This window comes from Vipera berus (genome assembly GCF_964194415.1).
Source record: "Vipera berus genome assembly, chromosome: 2".
NCBI lineage: Eukaryota > Metazoa > Chordata > Lepidosauria > Squamata > Viperidae > Vipera > Vipera berus.
The window spans coordinates 204867784-204891281 of NC_138203.1; the positions used below are offsets into that span (position 1 = coordinate 204867784).

Genomic DNA, 23498 nt, shown 5'->3' on the forward strand with positions numbered 1-23498 from the left:
CTCCCATGTTACACCTTTGCTCCGCGAGCTGCATTGGCTGCCGGTTGTCCTCCGGGTGAGATTCAAGGTGTTGGTAATGAGTTACAAAGCTCTACATGGCATGGGTCCGGATTACCTACGGCAACACCTGTGGCCGGCGTCAACTTCCCTCTGTCCAGTGCGCTCCCACAGAGAGGGCCTCCTCAGGGTGCCTCCGATCAAAGAATGCCGATTGGTGGCCCGCCAATTGGTGGGCACGCCAGACCTGTGGAACCGCTTGCTGGTTGAGCTCCGGATGGCCCCCGACCTTCGCTCCTTCCGGCGCGATCTAAAAACGTATTTATTTGAGCAATCTGACCTGGTCTGATGGGTTAGGGTTGGGGTTTTAATATGTTTTTAATTATTGTTTTAAATTTTAAATTTGGGCATTATATTTAATCATTTTTTAACTTTTGTATTCTGTTTTTTATATTTATTGCCCTGTACACCGCCCTGAGTCCTTCGGGAGAAGGGCGGTATAAAAATATAATAAATAAATAAATAAATAAATAAATATTACACTGCTGGGGGAACTGCAGTGGTTCCCTATTTCTTCCTGGATGTGATTCAAGGTTATCATCTTTAAAGAATGAATAGCACAAGGGCAAGTTATTTGTGGTGCCACCCTTTGTTGAGAATATCTGCCCATTCATCTAGGGCTGATGGGGAGGATGCACTCCAGGTCCCTTTCTTAAATGTTTGCTTATTAAATTTATTTGCTGCCCATCTTGCTGTCACATGAATCTGGGTGGATTACAATCTTACAATCAATGTTGCCATTTTGTGGGACCTAGGCAGGGTGTCTTTTTGGTTATAGCTCTTTCGTTTGGAGCAATCTTTCCCCTGAGATCTGGTTTTCTAAAAATAGCACTAGCACTAGCCCTTAAACTTATATACCACTCTTTGGGCGGTTTGCAGAGTCAGAATATAGCCCCCAACAATCTGGATCCTCATTTTACTGACCACAGAAGGATGGAAGGCTGAGTCAACCTTGAGTCAGTGAGAACTGAACTCCTGGCAGTGGGCAGAGTTAACCTGCAATACTGCATTCCAAGCACTGCACCACCAAATAGACTTGAAGATCTGGCTTGTCCCACAAGGGTCGGGGTAATGTGAGGCTGGAGCCCAGTAAAAGTCTTTGTGGTGGGGGGATGTGTCACAGTTGGGGTTGCTGGAAGTTTCTGTGTTATGTTTTTTTTAAAAAAAACCTGAGTTACCCAAGCTTATGTTGCATATGTTGAGTTGCTATTTAAATTTAATAAATAAATCAAGTTTCCTTTATGCCACAATTCATTTAATAATATGTAAGGCTCATGGGGAACTATGGAATCAACCCTCAAACATTTCATTTCAATAATAAAGACAGTAAGAGGAGTATTCATCCGTAATGGGTTCTTTTTGTCCACAGAAGTGAATGGCACCTCAGAGATATTTATTTTGGGTCCTCTCCGCTTCTTTTTTCTAGTCTCTTCTTTCAGCAAGAGAAAGTTAAAGAAATGTTGTATATAGTATGGTTAGGTGTGTGTCATGTATGTGTTTCACTCTTACCATTCTGCCATTTTTGAATGAAAATCAGTCAGTGTGCTAATCATAGCATGCTTTTCTCGTGCTCTCCTTACCTTTGGCCCTGGTAGCCCATCTATGCCTTTTTCTCCCTTTCCACCAATGCTTCCTGGTTCTCCCTGCAACATTTGAAAGAGGCCCAATGGAAAACAGTTGTCAAGCAAGTCAGCATTCAGCTGTAGTAGCCTTTCCCTTTCCTTACTTTTGGCTCTGTAGCTTGTTTGCGCCCTTTTTGTCCACTGGGCATAACCTACCTTGCATACTCCATGTGTTTTCAAGAAGAGCAATTGAAGTGGGGAAAAAGTTTCCAAGCATCAATTAGTTAATTTAATCCCAGGCATCCCAAACCTGTAAGCTCTGATGGCCTATTTACACCTATTCTTCAATACTGGCCAATGCTTCCCACTCTTCCAAACACCTTGGAAAGAGATTTTTGTACTATAAAAGTACAAAAGAAAGCCAATTGGTCTAGCGGTTAAGGCACCAGACTAGAAAACAGGAGGTTGTGATTTCTAGCTGGGTGACTTTGGGCCAGTCACTATCTCTCAGCCCAGCCCACCTCACAGGTTTGTCGTTGTGGAGAAAATAGGAGGAGGAAGGTGTGTTGGATATGTTCACTACCTTGAGTTATTTGTAAAAATAATAAAGGCAGGATACAAAAAATAAACAAATACATAATAAAAAACCCTCTTAATACATTAACATGCTTTCCTCTTGTACTTCAAGTGGTTTAATACCATTTTGTATTGGAAAGAGATTCAAGGGAATCAACAAAATGTACAAACAATAAGCTAAAATAAATAAAACCTGAGGCTTATAAAAATAAACACTATAGTCAAATAAAAATTTAAAAATGGCAGAGTTACCTTGCCTCCTTAGAAACTGTATTCAAAGAGAGCTGCTACTATTTGAAAACATTTTCTAAGTTTAATCTGAAGAAGCCACTTCTTGAAACAATGCCTTTTCCCCATTTAGGCTAATACTTCCTGGTTGTTTGAAATAAATTCAAAGAAATTTTAGTTTTGAAGCAAAGCATATGCTAGTCTTATTCTCTTTGGGCTTCAGAAGCCCATCTGTGCCTAGGGCAATGCTTGCTTGCCTGCAAATGTCTAAAAGTGGTGCCCAGAAAATTCTTCATCTGAATGCGGGACATTCACAAATCACATGATGCTATTTGATTAGATGCTCACCTTTGACCCTGGCACCCCCTGAATACCATTCTCTCCTTGGGGCCCAGATGTTCCTTGATCTCCCTGAATTTAAAAACAATCTGGTATCAATCATTACTTGAGAAGCAATATTCATATTAAAGTCTTAACTGATTTTATTTGCTATACATGATTATAATTTTTCTATTTAAGAAAAAATCAAACAGGACATCTTTAAAGTAGTATCTGAATTCTAAATGCAGTTCAGATTTGTTTGTTCAAACTGTTATATTTGCTTAACCATTAATAAAGCCCAATGTCATCAGCCAAATAGAAATTTTCAGTTCTTGATTCAGTGATATACAGATGGCTCTTGCTTACCGACTGCTTGTTTAGCAACTATTTGAAATTACAACGGTATAAAAACAATGGATTTGTGACCAATCCTCATATTTATGACTGTCGCAGTGTCCCGTGATTGCCATTTGGGCCCTTTGTGACCAGCTTGCAACAAGCAGAGTTAGTGGAGAATTTGGAAGTGAAGTTGTATGTCATAGCCCAAGATATTTCATTTAATGACCGAAGGGTAAGTGAGATGATAAGTCCATTGTGATCATGTGATTTTCCTCTTAGTGACCATGATGCTTAGTGATGGAATTGCCAATTGCAATTGTAGCCACTGAGCTAGATTCATATACGTTGCCTGATATAGTTGTAAATTACCTTGACTCTCAATCAATACATGTATTAAGAATCAAATATTATGGATGTATTTACAGATATTCATGAAATTGAAACTGGCTACAAAAATAATGTTTTTCCCCCTCAAACAGATATTACAAGGCTTAGCTTTTCAATCCTATAGATGTTTGTGCTGTTTATAGCCATCCATCCCTATCAATAATATGAAAAATGATGAAGTGTACATTGCAATGTTATAATGCACACTCCAATCTTTTTTACTTACATCATAATATTATCTGCAAGTACTATATTTGTCAGGGCACACATTTCATCATTAGCCCACTTGCCCTGTCTCCTCAGATCTCAACAATGCTTTTTGTTTTAAAGCCCAGTCCTATGCTCATGCTTCCACACAGCCAGAAAGAGTGAGCTATAAAAATGACATTTACCTTTGGTCCTTGAACCCCTGGTTCTCCTGGAGTCCCAGCATCTCCCTAATAAACAGAACATGTATAGGTGAGACTGAAATGTAGGCGTGTGTAATGTTTGCCAGCATCACAAAGTAATTATTAACTGGATTTAATTTAAAAGCGGGAATAAATATTTTTCTTTTAAAGAGATTGCTTGCATTTATAGGAGGAATCTTACCTGTGGAACCCACTGAATTTTAATCCTTAAATATATTTATAAAATCTGGTAGCCATATCTTATTGAAATTCTGATGGCTATGCATCAATCATCTCTATATTTTACATGGACAGAATATTTTAGTAAGATATCATTAAGCTTTGATTTGGCTTATAAACTGATTCTCAAAATTCATGTGATCAATCTCTTTCACACTGCAGGATTCAAATATCACTGGTATTATTGAGCATTTTTGCTTTGTATAAATGTATGATTATAATGTGTGGTTTAGGGCTTGTACCACTAATGTAAGTCTATGGGGCACTGTATTAAAAACAACTCACGATTGATAAATAAAAATCACCATAAAAATTAGTAAAATTAAAAAGCAATTACTTTAATGAATGATGAAAAAATATTAAGCATTCAAAAGTCATTTTTAAAAAAGAATACAAGCAGAAACTTGTAAGGAGAGAAGCCGGAGTGTAAAATGTAACATTGTACAAATCACAGCCCAGGTATCTCTATTTTTTAACATAATAATCTATACTTTATTAAGTTTGACCAACAGCCATTATGACATTGAAACCAACAGAGAATAAATTTTACAAATGTTCATCTCCTTTACTAGATGAACAAATATCTAATAAAGGAGAATAGTTATAACTCAGGGTTGAAATGAGGAGTCCTTGGTCATCTCTGAGCTTGGTTTTCTTGCAAGCATTTCATTAGGTAACATCATCAGTGCTAGGACTGATGATGTTACCTAGTTTGGGTAATGAAATGTCTGCAAGAAAATAATCAAGCTCAGAAAGCACCAAGGACTCTAAACAAATATCTTGTTTCCAAACTTCTGAAGTCATTTGGTTGTCTCCTCACTCTTTGAACTGAAGACAACTAATGTGAAAATCCAATCCAATCTAATTTCAAAACTGCCAATGAGTCAGAGGGCAGAAGGCCAGCTCAGAAAGTGCAGGCATATAACTCTTTCCTTTATTTTACATTCATCAATTTATTTTCTTTTTTTCAATATGATCTTTGACTTCATTTCAAAGAATCTCTGCAATTGCTCAACATCTGTAAAAAGAACTATCTGTCTCAGTCTCCTATAAGTGGGAAAGAGGATGAAGAGAGAATGAGGCACCAAGCTAGAAAGCGGGAGACTGTGAGTTCCGCCTTAGTCTTTCCATAGCTATGAAAGCTGGATGGCTAATCTTGGGCCAGTCACTCTTTCTCAGCCCAACCCACCTCAAAAGGTGGTTGTTGTGGAGAAAATAGGAGGGAGAAAGATGTGTTGGACACGTTCACTGCCTTGAGTTATATGTAAAAATAATAAAGGCAGGATACAAATAGAAAGAAGGAAAGAAAGAAAGAAAGAAAGAAAGAAAGAAGAAAAAAGAAGAAAGAAAGAAAGAAAGAAAGAAAGAAAGAAAGAAAGAAAGAAAGAAAGAAAGAAAGAAGTGATAAATATTATCCTCCAGTAATACAGTTCATAATAATAATAAAAATGCTGCTCCTTCATTACTCTTTCTGGCATCTATTTGCTGCATGTTCAGTCCTATACATAGAGCTGCCTCAGTGTGTGTTGCATAAACAGAGCAAGACATGCACTTGTCCAAAAGAGAGACAGGTTTGACCTGGTTGCTTCTCTGTTTGCTCACTTGGTGAGGGACCATTTTCAGGAGCATTGCCCATGACGCACTGGGATGGCCTTAGTCAAGTGTCAAGCAAGCATTAGTGTTGAAGTACCAGCTTCGGAGAAAAGGAGCTATTGAAGAGGCAGATAGATGAAATGCCCAAACTTGTACTTCTGACTTCACATCTCTCCAGCATTTGCTATTCTGGTAGCCACCTCACCCTAACCAAATCTTAGGGCTTGTTTGCATGATTGCTTACAAGATATCTAAATGTAGGTAGCTTTCGAGAAAAATAAGAAAACACAACTTACTTTTTTTCCTGGAATACCAGGTTCACCCTTTAAATAAATAAGTAAGTAAGTAAGTAAGTAAAACACTTAATATGAGAGATGCAAAAAAAGATAGGCATGAGAAAACAAAAGTAATAAAAATGAAAATACTAGTTCACATTGATCTTAAAACTATCTTTTCCAATGTACTAAAATTCAATTCTTTTGCCAACAACTGGTGGTGATGACCTATAAAACCCTAAATGGCATGGGTCCGGATTATCTTAGGGGGCACCTGCTGCCAGCATCAACTTCCCATCGTCCTGTGCACTCCCACAGGGAGGGCCTCCTCAGGGTCCCACCGGTCAGGGAGTGCCGGCGGGCGATCCCCAGGGTGAGAGCGTTCTCGGTGGGCACGCCTGCCCTATGGAATCAACTGCCTGTGGAACTCCAGATCGCCCCCGACCTTCGCTCGTTTCGCCGGGACCTAAAAACCTGGCTATTTGAGTTAGCCGGCCTGGACTGAGGGGTTTTAAGGTTTTAAATTTTAAATTTTAAACTCTTTGGGGGCTATTAATTTAATTTTATTTTAATCTGTACATTGCACTGTTTTAATTTGCCCTGTAAACCGCCCTGAGTCCCTCGGGAAAAGGGTGGTATATAAATAAAAATAAATAAATAAATAAATAAATAAATAAATAAATAAATAAATAAATAAATAAATAAATAAATAAATAAATAAACTGATGCAATTCCTCTTAAATAACCTGGGGTTATTACATCTTATGGATAACAGATTTCATGCACTTATTTCAAAAGGCCTATGTTTAAATTCCATGATAAGTAAGAAGTAACTTTAGACTGCAGAAATGACCCTTTTAACATTACTTCAATGTTAAAGTTAAGGAGTCAAAATGTAAACATGGGGATGTTCCTGATTCATGCCTTCAGGCTGTTCAAAAGGAAGATCACCAAAAGGTAAACAGGAGTCCCGTTTCCCTTCCTGCCATGTGCACAACCCTCGGAACTTCAAGAAAAGTGTTTTTCCCTGACCAACCCCTTTCCTCACGACTTCACTCAAAGAGAAAAAACCCCCACGAATCTAACTAACTGATACAGTGAATTGGAGATAGAAGTAATTCAGTGTTTCTGAGTATTTGCAGTCTCAGAATTAAATTGTTGCAAGCTGGTTTTAAAAGACAACTGTGTAGGAAAATATATTTTATGGTGCTTATCTCATTTTTGAAGTTATTCTCTTTTAGTTCGATCTCTTAGATTTGTTTGATACTCTACAACTAAACTGAAAACATTTTACTCATTATGACCTTTTACAAATAACACACTACTAGTGCAACAAAAAGCACTGGGAACAATAAAGACATATAAAAAGTGTGGAAGAAAATGTAGCGCATTACTTCTTCTACGAGACTATAGCCAATTTCTCTAAAATATAAAATATTAGCAGATAGCTGTGGTCAGTGCTTTTTTTTGTAAAAGAAAAAGGTGCCGGAACTCACACATGTCATACAACCAGCCTTGCCTACCCTACAAGGTTCCATCCAAAAAAAGGTGCCGGAACTCCGTTCTGAGCGTTCTATGAGAAAAAAAGCCCTGGCTGTGGTAACATCAAGATGATGAGCTTTCAATATTCTCATTCTGAAGTTTGGAATTTCAGCCAAATGCAAATACCACTTAAAAGAAATAGTATTCTAAAGAAATGGATTTAAAAGGCTCCTTACAAGATAATAAAATGTGGGAAACGACACAGAACTACTTTAAGAGGAGGGCAGTGATGGCCCACAGTTTAGTTCAGAAAGTTACTCATCAAAGCAGACTGGTTGTTTCAGTCCTGCATACTACTTTAACTTGGCTACTGTTATTCTCTGTTTAGCACAGGAGAGGTGGAGAAACAATTGGATTAGGAACCAAAAGTGGATGGAAGTAAACAATAGTCATTAGTGACTAAGACGAAATGAAGTCACCCGTTAAAGTTCTTAGACAGAGGACACAGTGACTCAGAAAACAGGAAGAAACTTTTGAGTTATACTTATGTAACTATCCCATATTTAACATGTGAACACTTCATTACAGATGGCTTTAATATCATATTTTGCATACTAACCATGGTACCAGCTTCTCCTTTCTCACCCTAAAAAACAACATAAATATATATATTTCATATTAGACCAACAATATATTTCATTTCAAAATCTATTTTCTAAAAATCTGTCTACCAGCATAACAGTGAAGGAAAGAAATGTGGAGATTTTTTTTTAAAAAAATCACATTGCATTTTCTGTTTGAGAAAAAAAAAAACTTTAGGTATTCCGTTGATTTAGGAATCACCGTCTTATCAGCTCACTCAAGCGACATGCAGATAACACCACACAATCAATAATTAGACTTAACACCGAGCACAAAAATAGATTTCATCTCATTTAATGTTTTTTGGTAAATAAAACTCGTATCATTCTTCAAATTCAAGGATGGGGTATCAACAATTAGTTATTAAAGAAAAGATTAAGAATGGCTAATGCATTAAAAAAAACCTATCCTGAGAATAGATTTTTCTAATAGATCTGCCATTGCTCAGTGGAATAATCACACGGAATTCCTTCACATTGCTGTTCTATCAAGGTGTTGTGATTCAGGGTCAGCCTGTGGGTTCGGCAGTTGGGTCGGACGACTCAGAGGAGGAGGGGGGTGTTGAAGAGCTTGCTGAGGGGGTTGAAGATCTTGCTGATGAGAGCCCTCAGCCAGGCCCCTCCCACCTGGTCACGACGGAGACCTAGCTGTGTGACCCTGACAGCATGGATGAAGATGACCCACAGCTGGCCCTGTTCAAGGACGCCCGACGCAGGAGGCAGTCAATCAGGAGTAAACAGAGGAAGGCAATGGGGCACCTCGGAAGGAGGCAGAGAGAAGCCACACCCTGAACTGTATAAAAGGGGAATGCGTGGGAGGGCTGGTTTGCTGAAGACAACCGCTTGATTAGTTCCTGTTTCATAGCTCCTGTTTCATGGTTGGTGTCTTGTTTTGCTGTTTTATGTTAATAAATTTGGCAGGCTTAATTCCAGCCTCTTGCCGTTTGTAAAGGGGTTGTCCCTGCCTTTTCTGCAGGGCCGGTAGCAGGCTGGTACAGAACACAAGGGAAATAAAATGTTGTCAATCCCTGAAGCTTGGTATATAATTAGGATTTATAAATAATAAATCCTGAGAAGGTTATCCAATGCATTTCATTGGAAAATTATATTTGGACAAGCTAACATAAGAAAATCATTGACTGTAAATAAAATAAAACTTGATGGCAAGTTCAATCAAGTTACTGCCTTCTTCACTTACTCTCTATTGTAACGATACTATACTTTTCCTTCCACTAACCTCTTCAGACATTTAAGATCAAGTTGGGTATATGACTTAAAGTTCTTTTAGCTTACATGCATCATGAGGAGCATCTCTCCGAAACCATGCATGTTACTTAGCTTTGTAATTATTTATGCCTTACAGGAAGACCCTTTGGGCCATCTTTTCCTGTATCTCCAGGAGGCCCTCTTGCACCCGGCTGTCCAGGAGGCCCAGGTGGGCCAGCAGCACCATCTTTACCTTGGTCTCCCTATGAGAAGTTTAGACAAAGCATTATAACATGGGGGGAGCATTTTCCTAGTAAATGGATTGTATCATCAAATACTAGGACCTGGCGTAATTAGGATGCTGGTTTGACAAGCAGCAAGCTCGCGTTCGAGACCCAAGTGCTGCTGTGGGAAGGGATGAGCTTCCGTCCTTTGTGCCAGCTCCTGCCAGGGATATGAAAGGCACTCCCAACTGGGTGTCCCCTGGGCAATGGTGATGTCACTAGCTAATCCTTTCAACCCAGAAGTGCCTTGGTGCATTCCTACTATGCAGGAAGATGGAAAGCAGCAGAAGAATATATGTGGGACTTAGTGATGTTTTTAAGTCCTGCAATAAACGTTAAGACTGCAAGTTAATCAAACTTTATGGAGTATAATTTATTGCACCTAAAGCACCTCATATTTAGTAAGGTAAAGGTAAAGGTTCCCCCGCACATGCGTGCTAGTCGTTTCCAACTCTAGGGGCCGGTGCTCATCTCCGTTTCAAAGCCAAAGAGCCAGCGCTTGTCCGAGGACATCTCCGAGGTCATGTGGCCGGCATGACTAGACGCCAAAGGCGCACGGAATGCTGTTACCTTCCCACTGTAGTGGTCCCTATTTTTCTACTTGCATTTTTACGTGCTTTCGAACTGCTAGGTTGGCAGAAGCTGGGACGAGTAACAGGCGCACACTCTGCTACGCAGCACTCGGGATTCGACCCGCCAAACTGCCGACCTTCTGATCGACAAGCTCAGCGTCCTAACCCACTGAGCCACCGCGTTTCTTCTCATATTTAAGAAGCCTTTAAAGACTTCTTTTGCATGTATTTGGCAACAAATATTGGAGGCTGTAAAGTTATATTCACCATGTCCAATTCATATGTATGTGTGTTATGCAATGATGGGTACAATATATCTTCTTTGTGTCTCCAAATGCTGCGTTCCCATATTTTTTTAGACCAAAATCAGGGGAAATTAGTAAGAAAATAGATTTTTCAGCTATATTTGTAGAAAGCATCAGCAAAGCTATGGGGCATGGTTATGGTTTTAAGGCAAACACTGCTGCTATATCTTATTTTTATCACCATCATTAAGTCCTGTGCAGATCACATTGGGCAGAAGTGTTTTCCAGTGTTTTCAATCTTATTTATCTCATTTTATCATGAAGCAACTGTCAAAAATTTCTACAAACAGTAAGCTACAAATTGCCTCTTAGGTCAGATGTATAGTTACCATGGAAAATCTAGATGCATGTTTAGAATATATTATATTACTATTTTCATTTCCTGACTGCCCTCCACAGACCTTCATATTACACATAAAAGTTCCCGAGGCAGTCTCCTGTCTAGGTGTTAAGACATCAAGGTAACCAACCAATGTGGGCTGTTTATCTTCAACTGCTGTATTGTATAGTTTTAAACAGCCCATAATGTGGTGTTTTTTCTTAGAAAAAAATAATCTTGCAATTCACTGAAATATTTACAAAAATGCAGTATTTGTAGAACACACACGACATTACCTTTAAATTGGAGGTCACACAGCAAGAATACACACAGATTAAAATTACAGTATACAGTACATCACATATTATGCTCATAGCATAGAGTAAACTACCTTTTTAAAACTTCCTTTCTTCAAATACAAGATGATGGTTTTTAAACAAGCTGCTATGAATTTTAAGATAGTTTCAAAATTCATTTGCAGGAAAGCAGAAGTAAGTTGCTTCATGTTTGAAAATGTCTCTATTTAAATCATATTGCAAAAGTATTGTAACTGCACTCAATCAGAACAGAGCTGGAAGGGTTCTTGGAGGTTTTCTAGTCCAACCCCCTACTCAAGCCAGAGACCCTATACCAGGGGTAGGCAACCTCGGCTCTTTTATGACTCATGGACTTCAACTCCCAAAATTCCTCAGCCAGCATAGCTGACTGAGGAATTCTGGGAGTTGAAGTCCATGAGTCATAAAAGAGCCGAGGTTGCCTACCCCTGCTCTATACCATTTCAGATAGGTAGCTGTCCAGTCTTTTCTTAAAATCCACTGGTGATGAAGCACCTACAACTTCTGAAGGCAAGCTGTTCCACTGGTTAATTGTCCTCACTGTTAGGAAGTTTCTGCTTAATTCCAGGTTGCTTCTCTCCTTGATTAGTTTCCATCCATTGTTTCTTGTCTTGCCTTCTGGTACTTTGGAAAATAAGTTGACCCCCTCTTATTTTTGGCAGCCCCTCAAATACTGGAATATTGCTATCATGTCACCCCTATTCCTTCTTTTCTTCAGACCGGCCTGTAACTGTCCTTCATATGTTTTTGTCTCCAGGCCCTTAGTCATCTTTGTTGCTCTTCTTTGCACTTTTTCCAAAGTTTCAACATCTTTTTTGCAATGTGGTGACCAAAACATGCGAAATAATATTATTTTTATTTTACAAATTAGGAAGCTGACAAATAGCTTGTTCCAGTAAGCTCTGGTCTAAGTAGAGAATTAAAACTAGCCTCCACAAGAACAAGAGTGTCAGCTATCATTGTTATAACCTGGATTATAATCTGGTTTGGAAAATAACCAATAATCCTGCCAGAACATATGAAGCCATCACTGAAATCTCCAAGAAAATTAATATCTGAGCAGGTTGTCCTAGTGTCAGAGTTAATTTAATGCCATCCTACTTAAACTCAGAAATTTAATGATAAAAGACATTCAACATCTTTTCAATTTCTAATAATTTTCTATTGGGCAATACCATAAAACCAAACTAAATAGCTTCATCTCAATGATACTGGAAATCTAAATTATTATTTCATGTACATCCCACTCTTACTATTCATTAAAATTGGCAGTTGTACCAAGACCATAATTCTTGAAACAGGACATATCAACATGGTCAATAACAGCTTCTTGACAAATTTGCCAATCTTTCAGTTCTTGGATAAACATAGCGTTAAAAAAGCAGGGACATACTATTGACTTATCTGTTTTGATATTGATATGTACTATGTCAATATTCCAACTGTATATGGCATGCAGTACATGCAAGAACACAGCAATGAACCTAGACAGATCTTGGGGATTGGAACATATTATTTTAATGTTTTTCTTAGATTTGTATGAACAGAATTTATATGAATTTGATGAAGCTCAGATGATGCTAACATTACAGATCACAAATAAAATGTAAGGCACAAGAAAAGTAAACACATTTGATTTATGTAACATTTTTGAACTAGAAGCAACTGAATGGATTGCAAAAATATCTTAAGATTGCTTAAATTTATGAGTTGCTGACAGTAGAAGTTCTTGCATACTGCATATATGAAACACTTAAGAGTGAAGACTGTGGCCTAATACAGGATGGAATAGAAACGAATTCTGTATTAGGATGTAACACTGCAAACTGCAAGCAGTACAGTGTATTAATTTATCTGCTGTTTCTGAAAATTAGTTCTATGTTTGTTAAATATGAAACTCATAGAATTTGAGATATTTTCCATGCACACAACATATTCTTTGTATACATTGCTTGGCAGTTTGCTTACTTTCTTGCTGACATTTGCAATTCTTGTAAAGCCACAGTAGATTTCACATTTTAATCTATGGAAAATCTGAGTAGTCATGACATATATTCACCACGACTTTCCCTAAGTGGGGGAGAAGAATTAAATCTGTTTTCATGAAGGCAACCTCTGTATTCAGTCAAATGGTGAAGTAACTGGATGATAATTGAAATGTTTATTATGGATAAATAGTAAGTAATTTTTTAAAATATTATTTTGATGCTTTTACAGTGAAACACAGCTCCAGGAGACAGACACAGGGGCCTAGCATGCTATCGTCCATGGGGTCACAAGGAATCGGACATGACTTAGCGACTGAACTACAACAAAGTAATACAATTCTGATTCTAATTGCCACAACACTCAAGTATATTCAGTTTAGTTTATGACACAGAACGATAAAAGATCTTGTCAGAGTGTGAAAGAGCAGAAGAATAAAATAGTAGAAGAGAGAAGCTTAAATTAAGAAAAGCCAACAACCTCTCAAGAAAACACAGCAAGCCAGAAGATTAAAAGTGATTCTACCTTAAACATACGTCGGCTAAAAATATGCTGGTCAGAGAGAAATCCATGACTGAGGCGAGGAAAAGCCATCTAGTCAATGTAGGTCAGCAAAGAAAAAAAATCAAGACAAAGAAGATAGAGAAAAGGGTAAAGGCATTTTATACAAGAACTCCAATATGAAGCAAACAATTGATATAATCAGAAACAGATTCAAAACCAAGTCACAAGATGGGTGACAGCAGAATAAACTATTCTGTTAGTTCACAGGAGACAACTTGTGACTCCCAGCTCTCCTGAGATTCGGGCTTGTTCACATAGGTTTGCATACAGGTGAGGTACCTGTTCAACAAAGCTAAAACATTTTACTTAACCCCTGTCTCCATAAATCAAAATTTGAGATGCTTTATGGCAATTTTAAAGGGATAACATACATTTTATTAGAGCAATCATACTCTGATAACACTTGTTCCTATTAAGTCACTGTGGTGTCTTGGACTATGGCATCTTGGACAATATTAACTTTCTAGGTTTTGAGAAAAAACCCAAATAGATATTTCAGTTATATGCTAGGGAAAAATCTACTCTCAACATCTATATATGTATGTGTTTTGTGTGTAGGTACAGTATGTATGCACACACACACATACAGAGAGAGAGAGAGAGAGAGAGAGAGAGAGAGAGAGAGAGAGAGAGAGAGAGAGAGAGAGAGAGAGAGAGAGAGAGAGAGAGAGAGAGAGAGAGAGAGAGCTAAAGGAAAATCAACTTTAGGTGGGCCCTCCCCTTCTTTGTTTATCAGTATTGACTCAGTATTGACTCCTGATGACTTTCTGAACTAGTCCCTGCACTTTTCTGGGCAAAATCTCTGGAAGTGGTTTGTCATTGCCTGCTTCATAAGGCTGAGAAAGAGTAACCATCCCAAAGTAACCCAGCCTGTTTCATCCCAAGGTGGGACTAGAACTCATAGTCTATCAGTCTCACCATGTGTCTTAACCACTACAGTACTTAAAATGATTTTTATATAGAAACACGTGAACAAGGTTGATTTGCCAGTCAGTTCTATTAGATAAGGATAGACCTAACTGTCTAGTGAACCTATAGCACATTTCATTTATTTAGCACATTGGGAAGGTGATAATTTACATATATTTATTTATATATGAACAGATTTCTGTATAAGCATTTCAGGAAAATTCTCATTTATAAAATAAAAAGGAAAATGAATGGTGGAAAAAAATACCTTATCATCTTGTATATAATCCTACACCTACTTGGAAATAAAATTTCACAATCTTGTATGATATAGCAATGTATTTAAATAATGTAATATCTTAACACAATTTTAATGAAGAATGTTGAAGAAAAGAATCTGATTAAAAGCACTGTTATGCTGTTTTGATGTAAATATAGAATATATTTTTTTTTGCCAGTTACTTCCATGGACTTTGGCTGAAAACATGTGCTATAAATTATACATCCGAAACACAGCTTTCATGTTGTTTAGATTATCATTATCAAAATGCTGTTTCGAGTTAGATGTCTTGGACTGAATGTACTGTAGATATGATTCAAGCCTTAGCTGAAGCGGAAGTCAATATTCCAGTTTTATGTGCTAGTTTGGGCCACAGGAGTAGCAAAATCAAGAAACCAAAGCCACATTTTATTTTTATTGATCCATAGATATTTATTTGCCCTTACTCTTGCTGTGTTCACAGCACAGTCAGCAATTCAGTTGGAAAACAAATAATAATGATCTCCAGTACTGAAGCTGATTGATTTAATACATAGAGGATCTTGTCACATTCTATTTTAGCCACTGTAACAAAAGAGAGAACTCATATAGCAACCTAGCAGTAAAACTTCATGTTCCATTTGATTTTATTCTTTTTTGAACAAAAGACAGTGGCGTCAACATATATTCTAGTATGGAGAATGAATTCTGAAGTTAGTGCTTTGCACATGTGTTTGACTTCAACTCCATAATCTCAACAGCATTCCAGGCTTGGGAGAGGAAATCAGTTCATAAAATTCCATGAAGTAAGACTTCTTTGTTGGAAATGCTAAATTTTTCAGTCAGCATTCCGTTTCATAAAATAAACCTCCAATTTTCACAAAAGATTCTAATCAATACCACTCAAGGCAAGATTCCTCTCAATGCCTATTTATCAAGAGAGAAACATGGGGTGCCATGAGTCTTCAGAAAAATCTGCTTGATGAAGATTAATTAGATGGACCAAAAGTCTGATGTAATCATTTGGTTCTTCATATTTGATTAAAATATAACATTACGCTCCTCCTAATAATTTATATATACAGCACAGATACTTCTTTAATGAACTTGATAACAAAAATTATTTCAGATATAAATTAAAAGAAGCAAAGGTCTAGAAAGATTGGATTGGGAAAACATGGAACTAAAATGCTGGAAACATGGCATAATATATTCCACAACAATTGTATGGTCAAACACAACAGTGGGTCCAATTGGGTACCAAATGTCTGGCCAGTTAATGTAGACTTTGATCATGATACACTCAGATAAAATTAGGATTTTTCAATATTAAGTAAATGACTGCTTCCTCTGAAAATAGAAGTTATTTACAACTGTAAATGTATGTACTATGTATTGTGAAGCATATAGTATGAAATAATGCACCCTCCCTTTAAGCCAGGAAATAAAGTTTGCTGCTGAGGCCAAAGCAAAATAAACCTGTCCAATTTAAAGAAATAAAAATAATTTAGGCCAGATGCTGTCACAGAAAAAATGTATCTGGGAATGGAAAAGAGAACAAGAGGGTTTAGGGGCCAAAGAAGTAAAAAAAATGTCCTAAAATTTCAAAAGAATCTGAATGGGTTTTTGCATTTGTGAGAGAAACTGGATGGTTACATATTGCTTGAACTACAATCTGATTACTGGTCTGTCCTGCTGAGAGACTGGGTCTCAATTTTCCCAAAAGACGCAACACATTTGAGAAAATGGGGCATAAATATATTTCGTAACACGAACATTGCTAAATGCAAACCTCTTTTATGCGTAATTGATAACATCTGGAAATGGCTTGCAATGTTTTCTTTCCTTCCTTTAAAATGTAAAGACCCCTTCTGAATCATTTCCATTTTATGGTTTATGTTAAATGCACAGTGACAACAATCCTTCTTTGAGAAAGAGATTAAGTCGCACTGCTAAATACCATTTTTTAGCAACTCATTTTCTAAATATGCATTGTTTCCTGTTCTTCTGCTGATAATACTAACAGAAGATTTCCTGAGTGAATTGTTTGTGAATTGTGATAAAAACTATTAAATTCTTTAAAAATAAAATAAGGCTCTTCCCATTATAATGTAGAAATGCAATGGAATCAAAGCATTATCTAAAGCAATCTGACTTCTTCTGATAAAACTGAAGTACTGTATATCCTAGCTTCTACTGAATCTAGAGGATTGTAGAATTAGAGAAATTAATTTCCTGTTTGGCTTAAAATTTTGTTACACTCCTTGGAAAGCTCACACTGTTTTCATGTAGTAACATTTTGCATTACAAAAGAGAAAAACGTTCAATCCAGTTAGTTAATTATTAAACAGAGTTCAGTTAGATCAAAAGAGAATGGTTGAATTGTGGAGCCCTTGGTGTTCTTTGAGCTTGGTTGTTTACTTGTAAATGCTTCATTAACTGACTAGGTGACTTCATCAGTGTTCATGAGTGTGGGCTTTGCTCCTTGTTTATATACAATAGCTTGCCATGCCAGTTTTGGTGGGGGTATGATTTGATAATTCCTTGTTTTGTGTTGTGTTTTGCTTGTTTGTCTGATGTTAAGTGCTGCCTATCTGGGTGTAGGCTGCTGGAGAGAACATGTTCTCATCTTTTTGTTTTTTTGCTGTCTCTTTTGAATGGTGTGCAATTCTTGTTTATCTCTATGTACCTATTGATGGCTGATTTGTATCAGTCTTAGGCTTCCAGGAATAACCTGTTTTTGGATTTAGTTTGATCTAGAATGCTAGTTTTATAGTTGAAGCTATGGTAATGTGTGTCCATGTATTGAGATTAACAAGTTTTTGTTGTGCTTTTTGACTACTAGTTGGTGTTCATGGATGTGCTCTGCTGTCTTCTGTCTGTCCTACATAGCAGTTGTTAAAATCCTTACACTATATGTTCTAAATCACAGTTCCCCAACCTTTTGGGGTTGGCAGCCTGTAGTTGGGGGAGAGGGAAAGAGATGGTTTTCTGGGGGATGTGAATGCATGCACGAACACTTATTGCTTGTGCAAGTAGGGCCATGAGTGCCTCACGCAAGTGGGGTCACAAAAGCCTGTGATACTCACGTGAGTGAGCCATGAAAGTCCACAACTGTTGTATGAGTGGAGCTGTGAATGCCTGTGACACTCACAGAGTGGGACTGTGCGCATGTGCACATGTGTGCACCGGCCAGCCACTCACACGTGCCAGTGGCCAGTAATGGGCAACAGCCCACAGACTGGGGACCCCTGTGGTAGATAACTCTTGTTTGTTCTGGTTTTTTGGGACAGCCTCCCACTGGACATCTATTTGATCCAACTTTGTCTTCTGGAAACTGCTCTAAACAAAGCACTTCTGAAGGGCATTTGAAGCTTCAACAATCATTATTTAGTTATAGTTTGGTTACTTTAATAGTATTCTATGTTTTTCATTAGTATCAGTATCCTTTTTGTTATTGTATATTGCACATTGATGTTGTTTATTGTTTCTTATGCATCTAATCTGTGTAGCATCATTGGTGTATACCATCTGTATACCTGCTTAGCTCTTCCTATAGGTTTCCACTTCAACTTAGACTCTATCACTGTCATCAGACCATTTTGCTGTGTTATTATAACTTTCCTTTATTCATTCATATCTAGATAATACCTTGCTTTCACCTATGGGATGTTAATTTAATAAATTATATGCAGCATTACTGTTCTGAAATTTACTATTGAACTACAAAGCTTGCATATTTGAAAAATCATTAGGGCTGCTCTTTCTATTTCCTTTGATGGTGCTTTTGTCTAAGGCCCAATCTTCTAATCAAGTTATTAAGTTATTACATGAACCACAATGTACATCAACAGAGAGCCATGGAAAGAAACATATAGTCTGGTGCTGTAAAATGACCATGACTGTAAACAAGAGAAGATACCCATATAGGGATAGTCTGGAAAGAATATAATCATATGCAGTTAAATTGAATTAAACTTAAATATTGCTTTCTACTGGAAAAGGGAATTAAAGAGTTAATAGCTGATGTTTATGCAGAAGTTCCCATGACATCAAAAGGATTTATTCCCAAGTAAATAAAGTGCAGAAATGCAGTCTGGAATAAAACTTGTTTTCTTTTGGAAAGTTTCCTTAAAATTTCAGTTTTGGGAGAAAGAAAGGTAAGGATAAGTTGTACAGCTCTGGGTCTCCCCCCCCCCCCATCTTTTTATCTTTATGCTTATATTCATATATTTTGATGTTTCTATGCTTATTTCAGCCAAACTCTCATGTACATGTAAATATGTTCATAATTACTAGTGATACTTACCCTTGGGCCAATATCTCCTTGTTCACCCTACAAAACAGAAAAGTTACTATCATCTGCTGCTCAGTGTTGCTTTTGGCCAAATTACTTCTTCCTTATAAATAGGAACAGTGGGGAAATATGGGAAATTAGAAGTTTCAAAAATTAATGTTTGACATTTGCCAACATTATTTCATGTCCTAGAAGTTGTCCACATTATAAACGCCTCAATTTAGTGAGCTATTTGGGAGTTACATATAGCAAGTGAATGGGTAGAATGGAAGGACCTCTAGAAAGTATTATCAGGACAGGTATAGACAAAGTATTTATACAATTCTTAGATGAACATATTTAAATGGAAAGAAACTAGCCAATTGCAGTCCTGATTTAGGACTCCAACTTTGCTGCAGAAGTCAAATCACCAAATTCATGCAAGATACAGCATCAGTTTATAGTTCACCTCAATTCTTCCCTGAGCATTAAAAAGGTGGTTATAAAAACATGCTATTCCAATTGTTCTTGCCAGTGGGTACATGGTACACCTAACAATTCAAAGATGGTTCTTTTTGTTCTTGGCTTCTTTCTCTGTTTGTTCTCTTGGAAATGCATGGTGTGCTACCTTCATCTGCTGATGAAGAGCCTTGTGAGAGACATCAGAGTAATACACACCAACATACTACTCATTGATAATTCTATCCAGGTCTGACTTGCAGGGCCATCTCAATAAAGTCAATATAGAATAAAGGCCACAAGAATAAGACAATGCTTACTAGACTAATTAACACCTCTCCTAACAATGTCAAAGCACTTTTCAATTTATTTTATTTATTTATTTATTTATTAAATTTGTATACCGCCCTTCTCCCGAAGGACTTGACTCACCTTATCTCCTTTTGCTCCTGGAAGTCCCTGTAGACATAAAAAAAGAACAATTAGCATAGAGAAGCACTGTTTTCAGTTAGAACCCTTCTTGTTATGTAAACTACTATAAAAATAGTTATTCTCCCATACAACTATTTCAACAGGTGACAGCTAGCATAATAGAGTGGAAAGTGGCTGAAAACTTGATCCCCAAAGGAGAGTCTAAAATAGAGATTTTTGCTCTATTAAGAGATAACCAATTAGGGTAAGGGTGGTGGAACCAGAAAATCAAGAAGAAAGCCATTTTTTTTCTATTTCGCCTCCAAAGTCCTTTTGTTTTGTTGTTTATTTTTGAAAAAGAATCAAAGAGGGGAACTTGAATAAATATGAAATGATTAACATGTGAAAGCAATTGTTCTGTATTTGGAAATCAATTAAATTGTAAAATACACTAGTGTGAAGTGCTAGAGGCAAATCTAAGTTTCAGAAATCACTCAAAACTAAAAAAAAATGGATTAGAAGAATTAAAAATGTCTGTTAGGAATAACTTGCTTCAGAAAACAAGACAGTTCAGCAAAATATTTAACATTGAAGTATTTTTCTCACAATAAGTTGTTTCTGTATCTGTTCATTAGAGTGGAAGCTAAAATCAATACGTAACTTCCTTTCTTTTGCAACAATCTTGACAGTTTCTCCTGTTTTTAATATAAACATTTTGCCTGCTTGTTTCTCATAAACAGACAAGAATTAAAATGATATTTTTGGGAGTTGAGCAGCCTGTAATTCCATATGTATCAAAATTAAAAACATGTTGAAATCAATAAAAAATGTATAATTATGGTTTGAATAAACAATACAATTGTATGCACCAAGCATGCTTTTACAAGTGAGCCAAGATAAACTTAGCAAAATATATCTGTAAACGATGTTGAAAGCATTTTTACTACCCCTGCCCCAATGTTTAACTTCTGAAAATTACTCTAGGGACTTGTTTTCCTTATTACTTCAAAATATCCAAATGTTTACATTTCTACTTTTGTTGCAAGTAGACCTTGTTTAGTGACCACAACTGGGAATGACAACTCAGTTGTTAAGCAAAGCAGTTGCTAAATGAAACCTTGACTAATCTTACTTTGGGTTGTTGTTTTTTTTGCTTCATAGACCTGCGAAAGTCATAAATGTAAAGATTGGTTGCAAAGTTTTTCATTACTGTCATAACTGCAAATGGTTGTAACAGCGACCACACAAGGGCTACTGGTATAGATTAAATACTTGGCCCTTTAGTCAGTTTGGAGGATCAGTGAGCAGAGAATGTTAGGAAGATGCTTTACTGAACACTAATTTTTCTAGTCGCCCTGTTGAACTGCTATGCCCAAGCTTTGGTACTGTTCTCTCAGTAGCAGAGTTCTCATACTCCAACTACAGTAGTCCTTGACCTATCACCATTTGTGAGTTACATCGGCACTGAAAAAAGTGACATCATTTTTCACACAACTGTTGCAGCATTCCCATGATCAGATGATCAAAATTTGGGTACTTGACAACTGGCATGTATTTAGGATGGTTGCAGTGTCCTAGGGTCAGGTGATCCCCTTTTGCGACCTTTCGATAAGCAAAGTCAATGGGGAAGCCAGATTCATTCAATAGCTACCTTATTAACTCAAAAAGTGCAGTGATTCACTTAACAACTGTGGCAAGGAAGGTCGTAAAAATGGGGCAAAACTCATTTAAATACTGTCTTGCTTAGCAATGGAAATGTTGGGCTCAATTGTGACTGTAAGTTGAGGATTACCTGTACTAAACAAGGCTGCACAGGAAACCTGTTTGACGTCATCTTTTTTCCTTATCCAAGCTGATTGTTGTTGTTTTTTAATACGGTAGTCAAGGACGGGGGTAGGCAACCTTGGCTCTTTTATGACTCGTGGACTTCAACTCCCGGAATTCCTGAGCGTTGAAGTCCACGAGTCATAAAAGAGCCAAGGTTGCCTACCCCTGGTCAAGGGCAATGCCTGTATTCCATGCCAAGCAGTCTGTAAACAACTTTCAGATAAATAATGGCTGCACTGTGTGAATTTCAACATAGGTGCTTAAAAGGAAAATAATACTACATTCTCTTGTGAACATGAAAAGAAAGGCCTTTTGAAAGTATAGCTAGTCCTTGATTTATGACCACAGTTGAGTCCCAAATTTTGGTTGCTAAATGAGACAGCTGAGTTTTGCCCTATTATACGAACTTTTGTGTGACGGTTGTTAAGTGAATCACTGCAGTTATTGAGTTAATAAGACCCTGAATGAACCTGGCTTCCCCATTGACTTTGCTTGTCAGAAGGTTGTAAAAAGTGATCCTGTGAACTCGGGACACTGCAACTGTCATAAATATGAGGCAGTTGCCAAGCACCTGAATTTTGACCACATGACCATGGGGGATGCTGTAACAGTCATAAGTGTGAAAAATGATCCTAAGTCCCTTTTTTCTATTGTAACTTTGAATAGTCACTAAACTAAAGGTTGTAAGTCAAGGGCTACCTGTAGTCTCAAATTCACAGGAGACCCAGTAAAAGCATTTGTTTTGAGAAATAATCATTACAAGTAGGATCTGCAAACAAACAATATATGCAGCCACATAGAAAGCCTCCAGTTTTCTATTTCACACTTATGTGTGAGCAGGCATTGTACACTACGGCTGAGTTGGGACTGGCCCAGGGTGCCATGGCTGGTTCTGAATCAAAGGCTATTCTAAAAATACAAATCTTTGCATAGGTGGAGATGTCACCATAGTCCATGTGGCCTAGAGGGTGCCATAGAAGCTTGAGCTAGTACTGCATTTGAAGCCTGCAACCTGGAAAGCTTTCAGAAATCCCTTTACATTTCTCCTTCACTGTTTTCCATTCTTCACATCTCTAGAATCAACAAGCTTTCTGAATCAATTTAGTGTCATTGATTTGCTTTTAGACTCTCTTTTGCATCCAGTATTTCTGTAAGCTTTTTACTTGTTCTTCTGACTTGCTCTGCTGGCATCTCTTTCTCTCTTCAAAAGGTAAGAAGATCCGATTAATAGCAGTAGTAATACCACTTAGACTTATATACCTCTTCATAGTGTTTAACAGCCCTCTCTAAGTGGTTTATATTCATATTGTCAGCACTTTTAATTAATCCATTTGTTTGTTTGTTTGTTTAATCGAACAATTTATATGGCCACCTAACTCACATTTGTGACTCTTAGCAAATAACAAAAGGTTTTTTAAAAAACACAATAAGCATCAAATGAACTGGAAATAGTATAAACAACAGGTACACCCAACAAACAAAAAACACCCAAAATGGGCAAACCAGATACTACAGGCCTGATGACATGGAAGGCATATTCCTGGTCCCACCATACGTTGAATGGATGGAAGCTACAACATGGCTACTTTGTCAGATTTGGTGGAACATGCAGAAATAATTGGTGACAAATGATTCTATGTGAAGCATTAGGGCACTGTCAACCCCACTAGATAGACCAGGGGTGTCAAACTCAATT

General features: G+C 37.3%; 1 protein-coding gene across 1 annotated transcript in view; it reads right to left on the reverse strand.

Moving 5' to 3' along the window:
* COL23A1 (collagen type XXIII alpha 1 chain) overlaps positions 1-23498 on the reverse strand; it is a gene marked incomplete at its 5' end in the record, with an annotated part of 327729 nt that overhangs the window by 39151 nt on the left and 265080 nt on the right. The window contains 9 exons of the mRNA XM_081319969.1: positions 1638-1700; positions 2772-2834; positions 3863-3907; positions 5989-6015; positions 8069-8095; positions 9452-9559; positions 13623-13691; positions 19139-19165; positions 19997-20023. Of these exons, the coding sequence (XP_081176095.1) occupies positions 1638-1700; positions 2772-2834; positions 3863-3907; positions 5989-6015; positions 8069-8095; positions 9452-9559; positions 13623-13691; positions 19139-19165; positions 19997-20023 (456 nt within the window). The remainder of the gene's footprint in view (positions 1-1637; positions 1701-2771; positions 2835-3862; positions 3908-5988; positions 6016-8068; positions 8096-9451; positions 9560-13622; positions 13692-19138; positions 19166-19996; positions 20024-23498) is intronic.